This window comes from Felis catus, chromosome B4 (assembly GCF_018350175.1).
Source record: "Felis catus isolate Fca126 chromosome B4, F.catus_Fca126_mat1.0, whole genome shotgun sequence".
Lineage (NCBI taxonomy): Eukaryota > Metazoa > Chordata > Mammalia > Carnivora > Felidae > Felis > Felis catus.
In genome coordinates, this window is record NC_058374.1 from 31,704,255 (window position 1) to 31,720,076 (window position 15,822).

General features: G+C 37.9%; 1 protein-coding gene across 21 annotated transcripts in view; it reads right to left on the minus strand.

Annotated features, from left to right (window-relative positions):
• The window catches only part of PARD3 (par-3 family cell polarity regulator), a 678,503-nt gene that overhangs the window by 435,266 nt on the left and 227,415 nt on the right, over positions 1–15,822 (minus strand). Inside the window, exon 1 of one of the 21 annotated variants that reach the window (XM_045061113.1) lies at positions 7,819–7,958. The exons of the other annotated variants lie outside the window; for them this stretch is intronic. Coding sequence (XP_044917048.1) covers positions 7,819–7,857 — 39 coding nt within the window. The 5' untranslated portion in view covers positions 7,858–7,958. Of the gene's footprint in view, positions 1–7,818; positions 7,959–15,822 lie in introns of those variants that run through there. 21 annotated transcript variants of the gene reach the window in all.

The following is a 15,822-nucleotide window of genomic DNA, read 5'->3' on the forward strand; positions in this document are numbered from 1 at the left end:
CAGAACAAGTATCTGAGCCAGTCAACACTTCTGCTTCCTCTGGGTGACCATGCCCAGACAGTTCAACAAGTAGATACCATCTCACAAAGAAGAGTGCACTCTGTCAACAAAAATCATGCTACCTTCAATCAATGTTGCCAAGGATCTAGTAATAAGGCAAGAATTTTTGCTGGACCCTCTCACAGTTAAGCCAACTTAGTGAAAAGAAAATCCCACAAGCTCTGTGAAATCAGCCATGGTTCATTTGTTGATTCCTTAAAAAGGCAGTTGAAGTACCTGTCTGTGCTATGGCTGGATGCACTGACATACACTGAGGAAGACACAGTCCCTGTGTGTCACCATATAATATGCAGATCATTGCAGAGACTCTCTGTCTCTAATGTATTGGAACTTATACCACATATAGAAACTGAATCTTTCCCTTACATTATGGTGAAACATAAAAAATCTCAAGGAAATCATGTCCACAGAGGCTTAAAGAAAAAAAAAATGTCCCTCCTCAGGGCTTATATATTTTTAAATCACTCCATATTTGGAGATAATTAGCATTTTTTTCCAATGCAGAAAAAAAGAAATCTTTGTTGTGTTCTTTTAACTATAATTATTTAAAAATAAAGCGGCAGGAGTACGAAAAATTAAATTTTTTCACCTCAAAAACAGAATGTTTTTCATCAAATAATCCATTCATCTTTACCTAGTCACTACTCTTACAATGTTTCTGGACAACTGCAATCTAAAACATCATAAGGACAATGTATTGTATTACATAGGCCCTTCACTTTAGAACAAGAGCTCTACTCATGTATGTCAACTTAATGCCATGAGTACTAGAGAGATTCTCTCACCATTATTGAGCTCTCCAGAGCCCCAGCTATAAAAATATGTTAGAATTGAATATCTTCTTCAAAATGCATGCAAAAAAGACTGGCCCTAAATCAACTGAAGATATATTAAAAAAAAAAAAAAAAGTCCCATATAAATTATGTTAACACACATTGAAATTTCATAGCCCAGTATTTATAGCCAAGCCAAATCACAGAAATTTGCCTAAATAGACCTCAAATGAGGGTGAGAAATGTTCACATTCTGATGTACACAGCTGACCAGTTTGGTTTCTCTGGGAAGCAAGGTAGGATGACATGGCCACCAACAACAAGAGCCGACCCTGGGAACTGTTTTTAACTAACTTAGCAACCAAACAATCAAAATATCTTAAAAGTGACACATATCCTACACAAATAACAGTTTTCTAATCCACTGAGTACATTCACTTACTCAAATATACACAGGTAACAGAATCTAACAGTTTGCTTTAGTATGAAAGAGGCCGGGACTTCTGCCCCTACATCTAGCTCTAGGCTTAAGGTATATCAAGAGAGCTGAGAAATTTGAACCAGTTACATCTACACACTAAAAATACTAGGGGCGCCATTTTAAGCAAAATACTAGGGGCACCAGGGTGGCTCAGTCGGTTAAGCATGTGACTCTTGATTTAGGCTCAGGCCATGATCTCATGGTTTTGTGAATTCAAGCCCCATGTCGGGCTCTGCACAGCTGGCAGTGTGGAGCCTGCTTGGGATTCTCTCCCTCTGCCCCTCCCACACTCATGCTGAGTCTGCCTCTCTTAAGCAAGGAAGGGAGGGAGGGAGGGAAATATTAAGGAGGAGTACTAGAAGTAAGGCTCAGTGAAGTGTAAGTCCCCAGCCACCCAGCTCTGGACCAAGACCCAGACACCAAGCAAGGATCAGTCAAGGCAGGAGGAGCCATAACAGTTCAGGTGGGCCCAGAAACTTCTCCACAAATAAGCAAGTATTATAGCTTTGGTTTTGGTCACATAAGGATGATAGGCATCAGAAACATCAGCCATAAATGGGGAGAGAGGCCAAAGCAGTCTGCTCCCAAAGGCCTTTCCAAGGCAAAGGAAGGACACCACAGGCAGAAGGAACTGTGACTTCACCAGGATTGTTTGATGCATTTGGGAGAAACAAAAATCTCTTAGAACAGCAGAGCAGCAATGTTATTTTATTGTCACCCCAAACTTTGCTCTTTTTTTCTTTTCTTTGGCCGTGCTACAAAAAAGAACTGCTCATTGAGACCTGAGGTAAGAGAAAGACACCATATAACTGTGCATATTCAAAATTGTGTCTTGGGCAACAGTGTCTCTAAAAACACCTATAATCACACTTTGGACTCAGTGCTTCACAAAATAAATAAAAAAAAAATTCTCAAGAAAATTATCATTTAAATCTTAGTATTCAGGAATCAAATATTACATTCAACTGACTTTAAGCTTTAAGGAGCTTTAGGAAATGGACTGAGAAAGCACTTAAAATGTCAAGATAACTATCATTAGAATATAACAGTAAAACCTGCTGAAACTTTATATCAATGATCCCTTGAAAGGACTCTTTGCCCTCAGATAAAGCAGCAAACACTCAAACATGCTATAAAACAACGCTACATGATACAACGAAACAAATGCACTATGTGACGGTTCTTTAAAACAGACTGACATACACGCTGGGTGATATTCTGGTGAGAACTGAAGACAAGGGTGGGAAATCATGATGAATCAACCTTTCAGCTCTTATCTGCAGCCAGGTTCAGAGCCGGGAAATGACAAACCACATGCTGCACTGGTTGCCAGACAGGGTTCCTGGGTTCAAGCCACCAAAGGGGCATATGGACGGGAAGCTCCCAGGTCTCCTCTCCAGTCCACTGAATCCGAGTTCCCAGAGTGGGACTCCAAAGGAGCCATACAAAAAAATGGCCTGGGGCTGTGATTCCCAGACAGGTTTTACAGTCGGAGAAAATAAGGCCTTTGAAGGTCTTTGAACAACAACAGAATAATTGCAAAAAATGGTATATTGAATAAATGAGCAGTCTCCGATGAACTACAAAGAGGTAAAGAAAGATAAACGGGTGAATGTAAAGGAGGTCTGGCTCAGTGGAACACGCTCAATGTGCCCAATGCATGTTTTCTATGGAACATTCTAATGACAGCAAATTACCATGAAAGAAAATTTGGGAAGAAAAAAAAGCACAGAACAATAAGCAAGAGACAGAAAAGCTTGTATTAATCAAGTATCTGCGTTTTGGAAGAGAAGCCTTGTTTTTGTTTTTGTTTTTTGTTAACCCCACTGGACCAAATGAACTGTAGCACATAAACAGGCAATGTTTTGTTCCAAAGAGGAGTAAGACCCTCACCATAACATTTACAATACTACAAAAGACTATCAAATTCTGGAAGGCAGACCCAGTGGCTGGCATCCTGAGGCTCTGGTGAGGTAAATACTAAAACTGCCTACCGCTGTTTTATGTATTTTACTGCGAGACTATTGATGCATTTAATGCACAAATGCCAGCCATTCCAGGCCAAGATACAGAAACTTCGTGTGGATGTGCTTTACGGTAATGCTGATTCCAACATTTACCAACCGTCAGCTATTCTAGTGCCAATTAGCACCTTAAAAATCATGTGTAAATATTTGAAAAACATGTTAGCAATTAAAGGGAGGAAATATTCCACATTAAAATCAGGAAGAGGTTTTAGGTTAAATACTAAAAGGTAACTGCATTCTCAGAAAACCCAAGTTTCGCAACACAACACAAAATGCTATGAGCACTCTCAACCAAAAATACAACATGTAGATCCTATTTAAAACTCAGTAAATGCCAATTATTATTTACTGCTTCCAAAGCTAATAGGTCCTCTAATTGAACATAAGAGGTTTTAAACTTTGTGCGTCATTAACTTATACTCCATGTTAGTAATAAAGTGTTAACAAATGCTCTCAGTGAACTAAGAATGTGAACAATTCTGAACAAATACAGCCTAGGATCTTTCCTTGCCCTAACTTTTTGCCTTTTCTAAATAATAGGAAAATGTAGAGTGTCCAGTTTGACTTAAAGTCAAGCTTCTAAAAAGAAGAACATAAATTTCTCATAATGTAAAGACTTCACATTTTAAGCAGAATACTAACAGTTCAAAAAGAATCTTAATATAAACTGAAAGAAACTTAATATACCAAGTTACAGTTAAAGCCAATGACAATAGCTCTTCATTAGGAATCAGAATCTTGGGGCGCCTGGGTGGCACAGTCGGTTAAGCGTCCGACTTCAGCCAGGTCACGATCTCGCGGTCCGTGAGTTCGAGCCCCGCGTCAGGGGCTCCCTCTCTCTGTGTCTCCCTCTCTCTCTGTGTCTCCCTCTCTCTCTGACCCTCCCCCGTTCATGCTCTGTCTCTCTCTGTCCCAAAAATAAATTAAAAAAGTTGAAAAAAAAATTAAAAAAAAAAAAAGGAATCAGAATCTCACACTATTAGGGCCATCTTTTAAATTATTGAGCCTTAAAACTGGAACAGAGGCTATTAATAGCAGGAATTGATATATTCTTATTAAAGCCACACCAACTGTTCAGAATGAGAAAAGTAACCAAAAGCATTCATTCATGGGGAAAGTCTAGGAAACTAATAGTAAGATGCTTAGATGGCACTGAGTAAAGGATTTGACAATGTATTAATTGGCGGAAAATGGATAGTCTTTTGAGAACAGTTACTGGAACATTACCTTTCAAGACATGGACGATGTGGTCCCAATCCGTTCAAACAGAACAGTGCCACTGTTCTATTTAAAGAAAATATTGTGAAGTTTTAGTTCTATTTTAAAATTCAATTAGAAAACAAAACCTTGTACTTTGCATGTATGGGAAAATGATCTCCCAGGAAAATTTTAAATCAGAAATAACTAAGAAACAAAGAAAACTTTAGGATCACAGAATAAGAAATACTTCAATTTTTGCTTTAACTATTAGAAAGTCTTGAACAGGGGCGCCTGGGTGGCTCAGTCGGTTGAGCGTCTGACTTCAGCTCAGGTCATGATCTCACGGTTCATGACTTCGAGCCCCATGTCAGGCTCTGTGCTGACAGTTCAGAGCCTGGAGCCTGCTTCAAATTCTAGGTCTCCCTCTCTCTCTGCCCATCCCTTGCTTGCACTCGGTCTCTATCTCTCTCAAAAATAAATAAACATTAAAAAAAAAATTTTTTTAAAAGAAAGCCTTAAACAAAGGAAGTGAATTACGTAACCTCCATGCCTGAATGTGTATCTTACTATCCTTACTTTTCCTAATGTTCTTAATATGTTTTAGTCTTTTGTAATCATAAGGCATCTTTATAAGGCCAATTCATCCAAGTTCAGGTGCCATCCCATTCCCTGAGGAATACTCATCTGCACACCTACCTACATACCACCCATCCAAAGGGGCAGGCCCTTGGCAGACATAGGTTTTCCTCATGACTGTTTCATGACCCCCAGCCACTGCCAGGATATCATCGTTGCCACCGCCCTGCACCATACCCTTCTAGCCACAACTGATAACATCAGGGTGGGACCTTTGATCTAAACTGGCACAACTGCATTATCTCTCTAGAGATAATGCAAGTGGGACTGAGAGACTGCAGGAGGCTAGAACTATGATACTGAAAAATTAGTGACGTGAGGTCGACAAATTAGAAACATGGAAATGGGGCAAAGAATGCTGCTCTCAGGAAGGAAGAATGAAGAAGAATTCCAGAAGCAAGCAAGAAATCAGGGACCCAGAGAGGTACTTTTGTGGTTCCTAATATAACACCTTTTTAGTTCTTGTTCCCATTGATTTCCTATGCTAGTGAGGTAGGAAGAACAATTTCATTCTTTTCTTCTTAAGCTAACTTGATTTCACTATTGTCATGTGGAACATCAAGAAACTAAACTGAATATACTCTAACATCCTACATGCGACAAAGATTTAACATATACAACTGTGCTACCACACTTCAATTCCTTGGCTTACGATAATTTAGATGAACAAAATTATAGGGATTGTGTGTTTTCTGTCCATATCTGTTCCAATCATGAGCTTCAAGGGTTATTGACTAACCCTCTCCATACACTCTTTTCCTTCCAACTAGCCCACTGTCTTTACGGTGCTAAGTTCAACTTCTTAAATATCTACAAAAGGATACTGCTGGCTCCCAGACTGTCTCTATTCCATACAAAATCTCTCTAGACACACAGATACACCTGATCACATCCCACCACCAAGCATGGAAGGTCAAGGAAGGTATAGCGTTGGTTTGATGTTCTCTCTCAGCCACTTGCACAGCAATGACCAATGGATGCAGCAGTTCCACCTGGACAGAGGAATATCCATCACCAAACAATAGTAACTCTATGGTCTCCTTTTCTCCACCCTTTCCAAAGTGTTCTTATTAGAACGTGTTTTTATCAGAGTGGATTGGGGCAGAAAAACAAGCTAGAATCTACTAAGTTACTTGAAAAAGAGGGATTATGTTTTGTTCAGTTTTGTAGCCTCAGTGCCCAAAACATCATATAGGGTATAGTACACGCATAGAAAATAATTAGCAACCAGAATTACCAGAAAATATAAAAGGTATGATGAAAGTATTACTATTATCTTGCCAGGACTGTTTTACAATTAAAGATGAAAATGACTGTGGTGTTACTCACTGTATATAATAGATATAGATAAACCAAGACCTTTCAAACGTGCATCCTTTATAAGATGCTCAACATTTCTTAGTTCCTACTTAATTTTGCATGTGGATTGCACATCTCCTTGCTCAAAAATATTAAGTAAATCATTATATCTCTCATTGCTATATCCCAAATCCCTCTGCCATTGCAGAGGCTCATTAATACTTGCCCATTTCAAAACCAATCTGAGTGATGCTGTCACAAACTTTTTGGTAGCCATTGGTCTTAATAAAAATTCTGCTTCATTGTATTCGCCATATGAATTATAAGCAAGAACCATGTATTAAACTCTCAAAATTGCATTGTTCTGTAGAACAACTGAGAAAATAGTTATTGTTCCTACTAACTCATTTCCTTGGGAATGGGTTCTATCTCCTTTCTGACAGTCCCCTTGACTCTGTAACACTACACTGCAAGGGGGTAAAGCTGACCTACTACAAAGAAAGGGTCTGCCTCAGCTTCCATTACACAATGCCCTCCCCCCAAAATGTGAAAGACTATCTTTTATTCCAATTAGGCTGAACTGATGATTAATTACATAAAGGCAGGCTGCTTCTAAACCCACACAGTTGCTATTTCCTCTGCCTGGGATAAAATCCTCCCTTAGAATTAAAAGCCCCTCTCTCTCTCTCTCTCTCTCTCTCTCTCTCTCTCTCTCTCTCTCTCTCTCTCTCTCATATTCTTGCACCCCTATGCCAAATCTCTCCCTCTTTTTAATTCCTCTGTCCTTCTTCATGTCTTTTTAGTGTCGGTACCATACTCTGCCTTCTATTTCAATTACTCATACACATCTTACCAGAGCTCAGTTTGATTGAATTGATTTTATTGGAAAAGTAGTATCTTTCATTGATCCAAGATAAAAAGACTTGTAGGCTAGCTAATACAAACTTGTTACTGTTTCAATAACCATTCCTTGGGTGGAATGCCTTGACCAATGACTTGTAACAGCTAATACCTGAAATCACTCACGCATTTTTAGGCAAGGGTTACAAACTCCAGAGAATTACCCGGGCACATTTCTTAAGTCCAATTTTACTTTAAACTGTAAGCTTCTAGAGCTTCCACAAGACTGTCTAAAAGGAAAGTGAAACACTGAGATGTGAATTCTGCCCGAGTTGCATTCATCATCGGTTAGAAGAACAGACATATCAACCAAAGAGAAAATCCAATTGCTACCTTTTTAACATCCCAGCAAATCAAGATTCCTTAAGTGAATACCACTCGTCAACGCCACAATTTCTTCTACAAATGATCATTCCGAAGTTTAATAAATGGAGTTACTCACCCAACAGAAAGACACACAATAACTGATGAAAAGGATCATTCCCAGGACAGCAATGAAATCTGACCTTCCTTACTCGATGAGAATAGAAGTGACTATAACAACAAAAATGCACTTCAGAGGCTTCTTCAGCTCCCACTTGTCAAAGTGAAGAAGAGCACAATAGATGTCGTTTTAAATGATCCTGGGAGCAGAACTCAGATTGTTTATGTTATATGGAACCAGGCATTTAACATGAGTCTGTGAAGAGAGAAGTTTTCTTTCTTAACAAAATATCTTTTATTAAGTAAAGGATTCTGCAAATTTGAATTAGAAGCTGATATTTGTCGTGTGCCTTAATTATCAGCATCATAAAAACCAGTTCATTCTACCAAACACACAGTGTCAGAATCATTCAAAATACTGGTAAATATCTGGCTTCCCAAGAAAAATTACTTAAGACCTAACATAGGAAAAACCATAGCTAATCATGACTCCTGAAAAAAGAATCAGAGCCTAGAAACAGCATTTTGGGAGACTCTCCTGGACTGTAGAACACAGATTTTATCATGCTCGGAATATGTTTTCCAGTAGGCTCTGTACTGGGGTATTGGTACATATGATATTTCTCAAACCCAGAGCATCCACTTTTCAAGAGTAGGCCATTCAGAGAAAGTTACATGCCACAGAAACTTGTCAAAAAGCAAATATTTTTATATATGTTCTCATTCTAATGTTTAAAGAGTTTTACAGGTTATTGTTTTATTTGTTTTTGTTTTGAGTTTAAGGGGTTGTTATGTGCTTAGGACTTGATTAATGAAAAAAGGGCATAAGCCTAGTATAGACGATGTCACAGAAAACTAAAACCATCTACTAATGAAACTATGTCTGTTTTTTGGTTTCCTCTATGTTATATACATCTTCACAATTTTACTTTGATAATGAATGCAATTCCTCTGTTTGAGAAAGTTGGTGTCAACAGATGCAAGATCTTTATTTTAAAATTTTCAGGAGGGCACCTGGGTGGCTCATTTGGTTAAGCATCCGACTTCGGCTCAGGTCATGATCTTGTGATTTGTGAGTTCGAGCCCTGCGTCAGGCTCTGTGCTGACAGCTCAGAGCCTGGAGCCTGCTTCAAATTCTGTGTCTCTCCCTCTCTCTGCCTCCCCCATGCCTATGCTCTGTCTCTCTCTGACTCTCAATAATAAATAAACGTTAAAAAAAAAAAGTTTTCAGTGAGACAGAAGCCTTCAAGAAGGACCTACATCCTAAAATCTGGTTGAGGAGAGGGAGCGTTAAGGGAACAACAGAAAGCACAACATGTCCACTAACTTCATATTAAGGCTTTTTCTTTTGAGATGATGGTACTAAATTATGATCACGTTTTCATGAGTTGCAAGGAGAGCTAAGGGAATTAACTGTCAGCACTTCATTTTTATCTGTTGAGGTATTTGGAACTAATACAGCATTTTCATGCCAAAATAACAGAATTCTAGATCAAATTAGTCTCTGTCCTTTCCCTCTGGGCATGTACTCAGGTGAGGGCTCCCTCAAACCACTATGTGGGCTAAGATTTTAAAGCAAAAAAAGTCTTAGTGTAATTTTCCTGTAAACAGTAAAAACAGGTTTTCCAGTAAAAACAGGTGTCACTGCCACTCAGCACCAAGTGTGCAGCAGGTGAGGGAACCGGGGCCGGGGGCGGGGGGGGGGGGGGGGGGGGGGGGGAATACTATCTTGGTTACTCCAAATGTCTGGTGCAAACTACACCCTTTCAGAAATACCCAGGGTGGTGAGGTAAGGAGGAATGATAGCAAAAAATCCCCTTTTACCACCATCCCAAATATTACGTGGTAGGAATAAATTACTCCAGCTTTACACTGTCTTCACCATGGCAATCACAAAGGTGAAATGCTAGGGATCCTACCTTGCTGAGGGTTGACCAATTGCTTTGCATTTGTCCTTGAATCCCAAACCAGTATTTCATGTGTGGTGCACACTGCAGAAGCCATGCTAAAATGTCATTTTGCTCACCAGACGTTCTAGTCATCAGTGAAGTGCATTTAAGACCATCAATTGGCAGTCTTACTACAGACATTAAGGGCCCCACACACCTTCCCCATGGCATCAGAAGCACCAAGCTCACACAGATGTTTACTCTGCAGGTCTATTCTGTTTTCTGTCTTCCAAGTCTCTTGTCAGAAATTCTATGGGAGGATTACCATTTTAATTTTTTAAAAATCTATCATTCCCATAAACGTTAATAGCACTTTTTAAAAACTTAATGTTTATTTATTTTGAGAAAGACAGAGAGAGCATGGGGAGGGGCAGAGAGAGAGGAGAAAGAATCCCAAGCAGGCTCCGCACCGTCGTCAATGCAGAGCCTGACGCAGGGCTCAAACCTAGGAACCGTGAGATCATGACCTGAGCCAAAGTCAAGAGTCAGATGCTTAACTGATTGAGCCACCCAGGCGCCCCAAGACCACTTTTTTAAATCAAGCAGAACATAAATAATTTCAAACAAATGAATCATCGCCTTCTGGAGGAAGAAGAGGCGCAAAGAGGAATATGGTCTTTTAAGCTACTTAATGATTTTTATTTAATTTTTAAAAAGTCCATCTTTCCATGAACACCAGTTAATTCTATCCTATACTAACTGTGACACTACAACCATTCATCCTTCTAAATACAACCATATTTTGTACCACCGTCCTCCCAGTTACCCAGTCTAAAAGCTTAGTAACATATGAAGTTTAGACAAAAATGAACTTTTGGGGTTTTTAGCATCTTGAAAATTAGAGTTTAAACATTTGTTTTAGAAGGAGTTGATAGAGTCACAGGGCTAAACGAAAGTATTTATATATTACTGCACAGGATATTATGAAGCATCTCACAAATTCTATATCCAACTTATATTTAACAAAAGTTAATTCACTGTGAAAAATTTTGCTAATATGAGAATATAAAACACTATGTTTTAGGTATAGAATCTATACTTAAAATTGATACCTGTCTTAAAAATAACTAAAGTAAGTCAGTGTTACAATAAAGATTAAGAACATCATCTAATATCTTGGTGCCTGGTGGGAATAAGAAATTGCATGTTATAATGGAAAGAGCTTAAATTTTGGAGGATCACAAATCTGTCAGCAATTACTGGTTCTATCACCTTGGACTACTGACCTTTTCCATTCATGAAATGAAGTTAATGATTTCTACTTCAAAGGGTTTTTTTTTTTTTGAGGAGAAATTATATATATCAATTAATTCATCCTCTTGTAGGTAAATTATATATACCGAATACCCAAATAAAAGGCTTTTTATTCATACATAACTAAATGCTATTTTCTATTTAAAAACATAAATGCTACAACAGAAAATGTCCCTTAACTCAATATCTTTTCCATATTTCATCGTCACTACCAGAACCTCAATTTTTTTCAGGGAACTATTTTTCTCTGCCTGGCTATGTGACATTGTAATTTCATTTCATTTTCAGGATTTGCTTAAGAAAGGGCAAGAGACTCAATTATAGCCCACAAGTCATCAGGTGAAGTCTTCTGTGGGCTTGGGGAGTAGGTTTCCAACTCACGCAGCTGGAATGTGTAGGAAAGAAAGGCTGTAATTCCGTTGTGACTCTGAGAGCAAGCCCACATGCTGAGAATGACAAAAGGAATCTGGTCCTTGAGAACACTACCGAATTACCTAATAAAACCCCACCCCTCATTCTGGAATATGTAATAATGCAAAGTATACATTCTCTGTCGTTTGAAGTGAATTTTCTATTATGCATATATATTGATTGAGTAGACATATTTTGTAAGAATATGAAAGCTCGTTTTATTATTACAGTCTATAATTGTAAGTTATCAATATAATTTTCATATATTTATGGAATAAAAATAACCAACACTTTTCAAATGCTTACTATAATTCATTTCTTACAACAAACTTCTGAAGTAGAGACCTCTCTTATCCCCATTTTAGAGATAGGTTAACTGAGATCCAGAAACACCAAGTAACATGTCCACACACATAAAACTATTAACAGGAAGCCAAGACTAAGCTCTGGCAAACTGGCTCTCAAGCCCACTCTCATAATGTTAAGCAATACGGTCTATCAAATAAATAACTCTAAAATAAATTTAGACCATTAGTAATATTAATTGTTGGCCAGAAACCTAAGATAATTTATTGTCCAATTATATCCAATTATGGGAGCTAGTTTAATTATATCAAGACAGTTCTTCATCTGGTCACTACTAAAGACCATATGGCCAGATAAAACACATAATAATAAAAAAAATCATATTTTTCTTAACTCAGTAAACAGCTTGCTCTTTAACAACTTTATGTTTTAGATCATTCTTAAAATCTCCGTTTTTAAAGAATGACTTCGATGGATAGTATGCCTGGGAACCTCTGCTTTAGGTAATTATCTATATGGCATTCAAAGGAGGGGACGGAGGCCCTTCAAGATCACATGAAAGCTTACAACAAAGGCTCATCGCTGGGGGTGGGGCTGGGGAAGAAAAGCAGATAACAATCTCCAAAAAGGGTAGGATTCAAATTGTCATGATTACATTTTCATAATTTGTCCTATTTTTTAAACAGTAAAAACAAAAACAAAATGTCATGATTCTTACCAAAGAAAAATTCAGTACTGATTTTCAATGATTAAACATAGTCCAATTAACTGACAATTGATACTCCAACTCCATACAGTCCACTGATCCAGGGGTCACCCCAAGGAGAAAGCAGGGAGCAGGAAGGGGGTTCTTCTTAGGACACAGGATCCAAGGCTCAGTCAACAGCCCTTGCAAGGGGAGGGGTGGAGGGCAACAGATGGGGGGTGAGGGTAGGGAGGGTGTAGGAATAATGCCCAGCCCTATCAACACCATAGCACACAATGAAATTTTCTATCTTGCAAAATGTTTTGAACTTTTTCTTCCCAGAGACTGAAAGAGCACATGCATTTCTGAAAGTGATATGAACACAAAGCACCTCTGTGCACCATTTCTACACAGTTCATTAAAAGCATCTGCAGGGGCACCTGAGTGGCTCAGTCAGTTAAGTGTCCAACTTCGGCTCAGGTCATGATCTCTCAGTCCATGAGTTCAAGCCCTGCGTCGGGCTCTGTGCTGACAGCTCAGAGCCTGGAGCCTGTTTCAGATTCTGTGTCTCCCTCTCTCTCTGACCCTCCCCCGTTCATACTCTGTCTCTCTCTGTCTCAAAAATAAATAAACGTTAAGAAAAAAAAAAATGAAAACAAAACGTATTGAAAAAAAAAAAAGCATCTGCAAAGTGGGGCACCTGGGTGGCTCAGTGGGTTAAGCGTCCCACTTCAGCTCAGGTCATGACCTCACGGTTTGTGAGTTCGAGCCCCACATTGGGCTGTGTGCTGACAGCTAGCAGCCTGGAGCCTGCTTCGGATTCTGTGTCTCCTTCTCTCTCTGACCCTCCCCAACTTGTGCTGTCTCTCTGTGTCTCTCAAAAAAAATAAATAAATGTAAAAAAAATTTTTTGAAAAAAATAGAAATATAAAAAAAAAAGCATCTGCAAAGAGGAAAACATGTATCCTTTCAGAGGCTTAATCCTACAGCAAAACACAAATTCTGACTAACTCCAAAAACAGATCAAAATCCTTAAAAAGTAGGTCATGGTCATGACTTGGCCCTTTCTGACTGGCAAGTGCAAAGACATCCTGGGGGTAAGGGGTCAGGGGGTAGAGACTCAGAGGTGTGACGAATAAAATGTATGGTACATATATTACTCAGGGAATGTAATGAGAACATCTGACAAAAAGTTGTGGAGAAAGTGGTATAAAAATCATAATGCAGAATTCACCTGTGTTATCAAAACAGGAAAAAGCAGGTTTTAAATGAATTGCATATTTCCCTTTTCTAAATGCATCTTTGCTTTTACACTGGAAAAAATCTCCTAAAAGTTCCACAGTAGTTCGTTTATAGTATCCTATCTAGATACTACCTGAACAAATTAATCCAAGCGTTTCTACACTTGTCACTATCTGTTCCTGCAGCAGGCCAAACAAAGCACAAGATGCTGATCTGATTGCTGTTAAGGCCAATATTGCTGTAAGACAGGAACATATCTTTAAATGTTATTATTAAAACTCTTTTTCGAATGTACTATTTTATGGGATAAAAATAAATAAAATATTTCTAAAACTGTTCGGATACTTCCAGGATTTTTTTAAATGTATTTTAGGATACAATTTAACTTTTCCTACTATTAATAATCACTTCCTCTATAAAGACTTGGAAATAAAGAACAGTATTAACTAGTTCAGAATGATCCCTACACAGGAAACTAGTAACAGCACAATAGCTGTTAGTATAGTACATCGCTCAAAGAAAACATGAGGTTAACCAGATCTTGTGGAGCTGGAGAGGACTGCTAGGTAATATGCAGGAGAGGAAAAAAGTATCAATAAAGTGTAAGTATCAACATCTGTAACGTTTCTGCTACACTGTGTACTGAATTACTATGTGTTCTGAAAATGAAATACTCATCTACTAATGTTTTAATAAAAACTATATCAATATAGACCAACACTAAGTTTAAAAATAATGATAAAGAAAATGGGAGATGGGTATTAAGGAGGGCATTTGTTGTGATGAGCACTGGGTGTTGTATGTGACCATGAATCACTAAATTGTACACCTGAAACTAATATGACACTATGTTACCCAACTAGAATTTAAATAAAAACTTGACACATAAAAATATATATTTAATTAAATAATGATAAAGAATTGAGACTTTTAAATTAAAATATTAAATAACGCTGTGTATATATTATAGATAGACATATAAATATGAATGTTTGCTTGGGTGTACATGTTTTATCGCTATTACAAAATTTTAAATCACGAAGTCATTTCTGAAATACTTTAAAATGTTGAGAAAACAGTGTCCTTTGGCAGCATTTTCTTCCTACACTGATATGCCTTGATATTAAACAAGTGGTCTGGTCAGAATTTCAAATATTCAGAGGTTAAATTTATCCATACAGCACTTCTCACAAATCGTTAATTAACACAAGTACAGAGAGATGGAAACATTAGTTATGCACTTTGACAATTTAATCTGATTTAAAATTTTCCAGTGGCCTTTAAAGTAGTACTAGCATTATTCATTTAAACAATAAGAGTAAAATAGGAAGACCAGAAACCAGCAGTTACAGCTGGACACTAAGCTATCAATATTTTACCAAGAAGCCTTGTACAATAGACTTGACATTACCATTTCCAGATTTATGCTCTAGCCATCTGTCCTCAGGATTGTGTGATGTGTGTGACTGTTGTAGTCTCTAGCTGGCAAGCATGATTAGTTTACTAAAGACACATGTTACAGAGTTCTATATTCAACAAAATATAATGGAGTTCTGTCCAATGGAGAATTACTGATAGCTGGTTGAGGAGGGAAACCAACTGTTTTCCATCCGCTTTGCATTTTTCTTTCTGTGGGGTAATCAAATACGCCTGCTCTCTCACCTTTCCCTTCCACACTCCATCTGTGACCGCCCTGAGCAAAACTCAGGTCAGTTATCTATGGTTCCTAGAGAACAGAGGAGTTTTCGTAGACAGTAACTGTCTTCAAGAAATTCACCAGGCAGGACAAAATCCACCCTTCAGAAGTTAGTATTACAAATGTGAATAATGTTCTCCACCATGATGATCACACTTTTATATTCAACCAGTCTTAATGTTCCCATTACTGGCAAATGAGACAGCCTTTGAAGAGGCTTTAATTCATTATGATTTTAAACACTTTTGTTATGAATCAAAACCTTATTCATTTGAGAGTGTCTGTGCAATAAAGAAGAAATTTTGTCTCTCCGATAATTACAACCAAAAAACCACAAATCTTATTTAAAGGATTTTAAAGAAGTAAAAGATAAAAATAAAAGGTTTTTTTTTAAACTTTAGAGATTATTTCATAAATAACAAAACTCTGAGGTCTGAGAATAAGACCATTATAACAATTAACACTTTAATAGCAGTCTCA